The sequence below is a fragment of the Montipora capricornis genome, chromosome 8 (genome assembly GCF_036669925.1).
Source record: "Montipora capricornis isolate CH-2021 chromosome 8, ASM3666992v2, whole genome shotgun sequence".
Taxonomy (NCBI): Eukaryota; Metazoa; Cnidaria; class Anthozoa; order Scleractinia; family Acroporidae; genus Montipora; species Montipora capricornis.
This window is the reverse complement of record NC_090890.1, coordinates 28,747,165-28,755,887: the sequence shown is the minus strand read 5'-3', so window position 1 is coordinate 28,755,887 and position 8,723 is coordinate 28,747,165. Positions and strand designations below refer to the sequence as shown.

Sequence of the window (8,723 nt, the reverse complement as noted above, 5' to 3'; positions counted from 1 at the left end):
AAGAAGCAAACACTGGATTGTTACGGAAGATGAAAGAACCCAGCAACAGGTAGGATGCACCATTAAACCGGTTGTTTATTACTCGGAAAACATGAAAGATATCCGAGTTATAATCTCCGTTGACCTTTTTTGGGTGCAGCAAAAGGCACAATAGAATTAGGACGCGGGGATTTCATTGGCTAAAAGCTATGCGCGATAACCCCTAAGGAGAGGTTGTAACTGAAAATATAAACACAATCCATATGCAAAACAAACTTGTGAACATCCGAACCTAAAATCTTGCAAAGGGTAAACATGAAGAACACAAAAGGGAATGAAAGGATCCTAAATAAGAAATTTTTACACCTCAGCGTTATTGGGATAAAGTCATAAACTGACTGAAACGTCAAATTGTTGCAAAATCCACGTTATCTCTATCTTTGTGAATTGGCATATTGTAAAACACAGACTGGATTGGATTTGTAAAACACGGACTGGATTTGTTAATTGGTATTGTGGGCAATTACTCGAAATACCTGAAAGGTATCAGAGTTATAACCTCTGTAGCCTCCCACTTAGACACTTAGGGCGCGTTCGATTGACTCTATTCCGGAATAAGAATACGTGGAGTGATGATTATAACGGTATGTTTGACGCGTTTCGAAGCAGCAAGGACAATAAAAATATGTTTAAAATAGCATTTTAGCAGACGTTTGACAATTTTAATGTGAATCTCCGTAAAAACAAAGGATTTCTAACTTATATTCCATGTATTCCTATTCCGGAATACGGTCAATCGAAATGATATGAATAAGATAGTTAATCTTAACCATGATGTTGCATGTTGACAACATGATGAAATCGTCAGTACAGAACTCCCAGCAGCGGTATGTTGGAAATGCCCGAAATTCTTTTTCTTTCAGCTTCATCCGCGGATGTCAGTTTTTTAATTGTTTCATGGTCTTTATGTTAGCTACCTAAAGGGTGGTCACCACATTATTCGCAACACTGTTAATTTCGAAACTTCCCAGCTGGTTGCCGATGTAGCTGGTAAGAGGAGGGCTAAATTTTACTTAGCCATATTAATAAAAAGAATGATTTTCACAAGTTTTCTCTCTCGCTACGCTAGTGTTTCACTCTCCCTTGGCCCACTGGTTTCTCTTTGTATGTCACCCCTGCATTGCGTAGATTCACATTATTTCCGATCCGACAACCTGCACCAAATCAAACTACTACTTTTGCTTGGTGGCTGTAAACCCTACGCAATGTTCACCAATACTTTATCCGTTGTCATGAGCCCTCCAGACTTCAACTGGCTGCAGAAACATTTACTATTTTTGTTCCATAATTAGCAAATTTGAACATCGCTTTAGTCTCTTGAATCCTTGCAGTTTGTTTCTAACTCTTCAAAATGTATCACCTTACGTCTGTGCAACATGCATGTTATTCCGAGTGAACGCTTTAAAGAGCGTCTTGTTTGATAAAACCTGTCTGTTTTCATGGCATCGCTCGATGCTGGTGCGCTTATCGACGTTTTTACTTGAGAAACATTTAGCCACAATGATCTTTGACTTAACTTATTTTCCCATTTTAAACTGCAGCAGTTTTAAAATTTCATGTTGTTTTGTCTGCTTTTAGTTATCATCTTCGATTAATTGGTGTAGAATTAAGCTTTCTTAATCTCAGCATATAAGGCAAAGTGTTCAAAAGGAATAACGTAACTTCGCAACGCAAAGCAAAAAGTGCGGGAAAGAACTATTCTTTCCAACCGGAGGTGACACTAATGCAGTCTACCTCTGTGATTATTAACAGTCGCTGTTGTTGTTTTGTTCCGTCGTTTCGTTGATTGCATCATTTGCCTGAAAAGCCTCTGTGGGGAGTGGGCAATTAAGTGTATGTTGAAGTTGCTGTAGTGAAGCTTTGAGTTTTAGGAGGGCTCGCGTACACATCCTAACACCAATTTCTGAAAATGCCCTTTCACATGATTTTTCCTCGAGTATTTATGGCACAAATTACCAGCCTCCGAAAATATTTTATTGCAACGGTGACAACTAACGGCTGCCTCAGCGAGAATAAATTGACTAAATGTAACAATTACACAAACTGTTCCACTATCAAAACTTACAACAGCTATATTTTGCAACAAAAGAAAGGATCAAGTTTTAATGATGTATATGAAATGCATCATATATGTTGCACTGCGGGTATGAAATCAAATGAAACCATGTTGCCTCGCAGTCATGAGCGCAATACTATTACGTTGAGAAGCCTGAAAAATTCAGGACTTCAACGGGGTTGAAGTACTGAATTTGAATATTTGAAGTTTGAAGTTTAAGTCCTAACTCCGTTGAAGTCCTGAATTTTTCAGGCTTCTCGACGCAATAGTAATTTGCGCTCATAACTGCGAGGCAACATGGTTTCATTTGGTCAAGTTTTAATTAAACACCATGTGCAGAAAAATGACCAAAGTAATTCTCAATCGTACATTTTCAAAAATGTAAAGTATTCCCATTGACCCTTTGTGTCCCTCTGAGGGGCACAAATATGGCGGCCGGAAGCTAACAAAAACATATGTCATCGAATTTTGCTGTAAAAAGCCCGTAGTCGTCTTCTGAGGGCTCATAAACATATATATGAGTACTTTTTCTCATACAAAGACTGTTCAGATTGCAAAATCTTAGCGGATAAGTCACCCAAAGCTTAGAAATTCAACCTTGCTTTATCACAAGACGAAACTCCCTATCAAAGTTAAAATTTGTGAAAAGATAAGTCTTCAACTGTTCTAATAACTAATTAAACTAAAATCTTAAAAGGACTGATAAGAATGGTTACCCTTGGTAACACTTTTATCCATTTACTGAACGTGTAATGGAATTGGAATTAATACAATGGATTGAAATGGATGCCTCTATAACTGAATTGCAGCCTTAGAAAAAGCCGAATCGAGTAAACAAGTTTAACGTAAAATACAGCCGATTACACCTACCACTAAAACACTTTTTTAAAAATTGCAAACTTTCCAGCGATAAAACGGTTGTATATAAAATAAAATGTGGAAACATACTCTTAAGATGCACCAATTAAAAAGAATAAAGCCTCTATCCACAGTAATAATCGTATCTTTTTTCGTCGCGAAGTAAATCGTAGAAACACAGTAATTTACTAAATGCGAGCAACGTAGTGCATGCTGTTGCACTAGACTAAGTCGTCTATTAAAAAATCTCGCACGGTTACTCAATAGGTCATGGATGTCCATCTACAACCTGCTACTACAAATCAAGAAAAACTGCACAGCTCTGCCAGTCTGACACAGAGTTTAGAATGCATGCGAGTTTTAGAAAGTTCACTAGTATTTGTCCAGAAAATACAAGAAGACAATGTGGTTCAATGATCACCGTTGTTTCTTCACATTACAAGACAACCACAAGAAACTGACTTCTTATGCTTGGACCTGCAGGAAAACAAAAATCAATCGCCTGATTAATTGATGACCCTTTCTTCTCGATCGAGTGTTCACTCAAGGGAGATAAAGAGGTCACGTTTTCAGTACATTTTCGAGTGGAATAGAAAAAAACTGAAGATAACCGATACATAGTATTAAATTTTCGCTTATTGCGTTTTTCGCACAACGCAATAGACAAATTTAGGCGCTGTTACACTCGGCAATTTGTCTTGCAATAGCCCTTTTCACGGTTAGTTTTTCTCATTTGCATTACAATGTAATCTAGCATGTATGTGAGGCAATTTCGGGCTATTTTGTAGTTTTAACCCGAAATTGCCTCGCACCCACGTTAGATTACATTGTAATGCAAATGAGAAAAACTAACCGTGAAAAGGGCTATTTTGATGCGACAAAAGTAAATCTCAAATTGCGAAACAAGTTGCTTGATGGGTGTCACACTGGGCAACTATTTTTCCACTTGTTGGGGTTGGTGTGTGTTTCTTTTGCTCCTAATTTTGTGCACGGGCACACCTTCACAGTACGGTGTATGCGAATCTATACGTGAAACAATTCGAGATACAACAGCAACGCACGCAGATCACGCAAAAATTGCGCCATCCAGGGTTCGCATTTGATTGGCTATCAATGCAACAATTTCAATTGCACTATTTCAACTTCCCGCACTTTTTGACATTTCTGCACTTTGTTTGACATTTAATTGACGTGCTCTGAGTCGAGAAAAGTGGATGAAATAGATATCGCGAGATTAAGAAAAAAAAAGGGTAATTGTCTAAAAAAGTGGGCTTCATTTATATCGAGACGAACAAATAAACATTTGTCAAGAACAGCACGCAAAATAATTGGAAAATGTAAATACTGCGATTTGGACAGACTAGTCGTCTCTAACAGAGAAAAGATACTTAGTGATATAAATATGGAAGTGCCCAGACAAGTTAAGAAGGAAAACATCTCACTTCCGGTTGCCGCTCGCGAGTCAAAGACGAGTATTACAACTCATTCTCGAGACTGGTGTTACGATAATAATATAGTATCAACCAGCTTTGAATACACCATAATCATTATTTCATGACACTGACAGTTGGAAAGGAATTCTGGGAAATGAACATATTTCCTTTAAAAGATAACCCGGCAATCCGGACTCGGGACTCGAACCTACGATTATTTGCTGACCTTTGACCACTCCTAACCACTAGACCACTCAGTCGCCGATTGCTTAGACAAAATTTTTAAACACAATAATCTAAATTATTTGTCATAAGACCAAGCTGTAAACGTGTGATAACACTCGCTAAAAAGAAGGGAAGCCTTAAGAACAAAACTTTACATTTAATCATCGTTTTGAGATAGAAGATTCGCTATTTTTTCTGTGGATTGTTTTGAGTGTTCGGCATCGCACACAGTGTTAATGGACACGATGTCTGAGCATTCGCTTTCCGTTGGCGGGGGAACATTGATCAACAAGATGTTTGTAAGGGTATTTCAGAGTTAGACTTTAGAAGCCTTCCGCAGTCAACAAAGAGTACACGGGTAAAACAACCGCCAAAAAGATTTGAATTTTTTGAGAGTTACGAAGCCGAAAGAGCAAACGCATTGTTCAGTTCTTGTACAAGTTATGTTTATGAGCCATTTAGAAAGTGATGGATCATTGTGGGAAAGAAGAAGAGTTATAAAATGAAAACAACATATACATGATGAAGTTTGGCGCAATTTCACGGCGGGAACGCATGAAGAGCTGGTTGAATGCCTTGAAGTGCTTGGTTATAAGGTGAAGCTACAGGGAACTTGTAGCACTTATCAAGAATAGCTCGCGCGCAAATTAGCCACCGTACAGAGATTCTAAAAGCTGACGTTTCGAGCGTTAGCCCTTCGTCAGTCTGACGAGGGGCTAACGCTCGAAACACCATGAAAATTGGCCTCATTTGCAGACTATTGATTTACAACAGTTGGATGTTGGGACCGTTTGATTGATTGTTGGTTTGAAGCAATACCCGAGCTGTTTGTACCGTTGGAATGGCGTGCAGGTGGAGAAGGAGAACCAGTCACCGTTTGATTCAGCTTGGGTTGGGCAGTGATCGGTCCTGCTGGAGGAAAGAGAAACAGTAATGAATGTTCCTCTAACTTCTTACTTTTAATGGACAGCCCGATCGTTTGCACCAGTAGTGGGGATTTGCAAATGCGAAGCCTTCCTAACAACTCTGAAAGCCATTACGCCTTTAGTGTGAAGCGAAATGACAATTATGCCTGTGCGAGAGTAGTTGCAGAAGAAGCAAAGTTCAAAGTGTGATGATAGATTTGAACACACTCCATCACTAGCCGATATTGAACGTGAAGTGCAAGATGAGGAACTGAAACAACAACTAGAAAGACTGTGAAAGACTGATTTTGAAAATACTGAGGTGGAGACTAAAGTTTGCGCATCGCTGGAGGACATGAAGGCCTTAGACGTCATGGATGAAACTCTCACAGTTGCAGATGGGCATTATCAAGTTGCCCTTGCCCTGGCGATGTGATCCTCCATTTTTACCTAACAACAGGGTCGTTGCGGAGCGAAGAAGTTTGCTGTTGAAGAAAAGACTGATGAAAGACGACGTATTGCATGTAACGTACAAAGCAGCAATGGGTGATTATATTGAGAACGGTCACGCTAAGAAGATTCCGAAGGAGCAGTTGGTAGAAGTACAAGAAAGGCCGGTATGGTATCTCCCTCATCATCCTGTTGTTCACCCTCTTAAGGAGGATCTAAAGCTGTTCACGTCAGCTTATAATTCAAAATGGGTCACCGGAAATAAAATTACCGCTGATTTCGCTCACCTTTCTTCTAATTCTTACAAAGATGGAATATAAACATACATCTCCTATTCACGAAAACTACGAAATTTTGCACAAACACTAAAATCTGTTTGTGTTTGCCTGTAGCTCCACTCGCGCGCTGACTCAGCGGGTGACGCATGCGTAAATGCCGATCGTGTAAGCCCCTCATTTTTCCTGATTTTGCAACTTCACTCGTTTATATCTCTTCTTCCGGACGGTATTCTTTTTTCATTTTTTGCATGTTAACTTCAATTGGCTTCAAATGTTTGTCTTTGAAATTTAAAAAATTCTGTACGTGAAAACGATGATTAGAGACCTATTTAAAAGACCTCCAGAATTTGTTGAATTTTGAATATTTTAGAGATTGTTTCCAACTATATCTGGTAACGCTGTATCGAAAGATTTCATTTTAAGGCTCAAAGAAATGCCTTATATCGTTTCCATGGTAACAGTATTTTGCAGGAAAATGTGATGTGAGAAATTTATGATGGTTACTTAATACCCTGGCCAAATTTCGTCTTGATATGATTACCCTAACTGTATCTAAGAATAGAATATGTTTATTTGTGTGAGAAAAGGAGAAACTATTTCGAGCCTCCTTAAACCAGACTAAGTAAGGGCTGTTTACGATTAAGGCATGGAGGTATGAATCAACAACTGTTACAGGAATCAGATCAGACGAACTAGGTGGTGGGTGTTCTAGGCCAGTTTAAACAAGAAGTCGTGGGATTAGTGGCAGACATAGAAGACATGTTTGTACAGGTGGTGGTGGAACCAAAAGACTGTGCCGGATGGAAAATTAGCCAAAGACGTGGAAGAATACCGAATGGTCAAGCACTTATTTGGAGCCACCCAGTATTGCCAATTTCTGCTTGAGGGAGACTGCACATGTGTACGGAGAAGAATTTGATCCCGAAGCAGTAGAGACAGTGGAGCGCAACATGTATGTGGATGATATGATGAAATCAACAAGTTGTACAGAGAAAGCTGTAAAGTTAGCTGGTGAACTGTGTGAATTACTTAAAAGAGAAGCTTTTCGTTTCATGACAGCAATGACAGAGAGGTATTATCTTCCATTCCAGAGGTTGGAATATCAAAGTCAGTGAAGAACTTGGAGTTAGAGAATTCACCGACGGAAATAGCACGTGGTCTCAAGTGGAATATCGAAGAGGACAAGCTTGTCTGGGAGGCTTCGGAAACGATTTTGCAGATAATAACCAGCGACCAATGACGCACAGAGGAGTGGTATCAGCTGTCTATTCCGTATTTGATCCGTTGGGATTTATCGCACCATATGTCATGAAAGCCAAATTGCTGTTGCAGTCTTTAACCAGAAAAGGGCTTGGATGAGATGATCCCATTTAAGAAACGGAGCAAGCCCAGTGGAAGCGCTGGTTAGATGACCTTCCTAAACTGGAGGAGGTCCAACAAGATCGTAGTTTTAAACCCATGCAGTTTGCCGAAGTTAGGGAGACACAGTTGTATCTTTTTTCCAATACTTCACGACCAGGGTACGCAGCAGTGGCTTACCACCGTATACCATACCAAGTGCAATGTCCATTTGTGATGGGGAAAGCGAGACTAGCCCTCTTAAGTGAAATTTCAATTCCAATATTGGAACTGATGGCTGCTGTGATTTCTGTGAAGATAGTTAGAGAGGAGCTGGATATGAAATTTCACCGAGTCTACTGTTGGACAGATTCAACTTCAGTTCTGGCCCCGGTTGTTCGAAAGCCGATTAAACTAACCCATGATTAGCGTTTATTCCGCGATTAAATTTGTTATTCCTGGGATAACTAATCCAAGGATAAAAAGCTGTTCCTGAAAGCAGATTTAATCCTCGATTAACTATCCCCCGACTAAGCTCGGATTAAACCAGTAAAACCAGTTATTTTGCCCCTTCGCGGCTACGCGCGCGAAAAAAAAATATAGAAGGTGAAGGCCATACCTGAAGGGAAAAATAATGGCGGAATGTGTCGCGGAACGTGAAGAAATAAACTCTGAAGCAAAAGAAAGAAAACGAAAACCCAACTTTTCCGTTTACGAAATTGGCGTGATTACTGAAAATGTTAAAAAAAACCTTGAAACTATTCAGTCGAAACTAACAAATAATGTCACCAACAAAAAGAAACAAGAAATCTGGGAAGAAATTACGCGAGCTGTTAATGCAGTGGGAACAGCAAACCGTACGGTGTCCGAGGTGAAGGACAAGTGGAAAAATCTTCACAGTACCGCGAAAAAAGAATTCTCTGAATTCAAGAGAGAGTCGAAGAAGACTGGAGGAGGGCCGCCGCCGAAACCCGTAAGTGCTTCAAGTAGAGAGATTATTGAAGTCTTTGAAGACACGCCAGGTTTCAGCGGCTTGAATGGGTTTGAGACAGGTATGTAAACAATACGGTTGTTCCTAGGTTACGAAACTTGTCATGTGATTATATTTGCACACAGACGACCGGCCATGTTTATTTTTCTT

General features: G+C 39.7%; 2 protein-coding genes across 5 annotated transcripts in view; one reads left to right on the top strand and one right to left on the bottom strand.

The window, feature by feature from the left end:
- Positions 1 to 2,343: 2,343 nt before the first annotated feature.
- Positions 2,344 to 8,723, bottom strand: part of LOC138059106 (uncharacterized) — a 17,815-nt gene continuing 11,435 nt past the window's right edge. For 2 of the 3 annotated variants that reach the window (XM_068904626.1, XM_068904628.1), the window contains exon 3: positions 2,344 to 3,430. In XM_068904626.1, the coding sequence (XP_068760727.1) occupies positions 3,385 to 3,430 (46 nt within the window). In that variant the 3' untranslated portion in view covers positions 2,344 to 3,384. The remainder of the gene's footprint in view (positions 3,431 to 8,723) is intronic. The other variant, XR_011134151.1, reaches the window with a different exon arrangement.
- LOC138059153 (myb/SANT-like DNA-binding domain-containing protein 4) overlaps positions 8,201 to 8,723 on the top strand; it is a 1,691-nt gene continuing 1,168 nt past the window's right edge. Inside the window, exon 1 of one of the 2 annotated variants that reach the window (XM_068904686.1) lies at positions 8,201 to 8,634. In XM_068904686.1, the coding sequence (XP_068760787.1) occupies positions 8,217 to 8,634 (418 nt within the window). In that variant the 5' untranslated portion in view covers positions 8,201 to 8,216. Of the gene's footprint in view, positions 8,635 to 8,689 lie in introns of those variants that run through there. The other variant, XR_011134166.1, reaches the window with a different exon arrangement.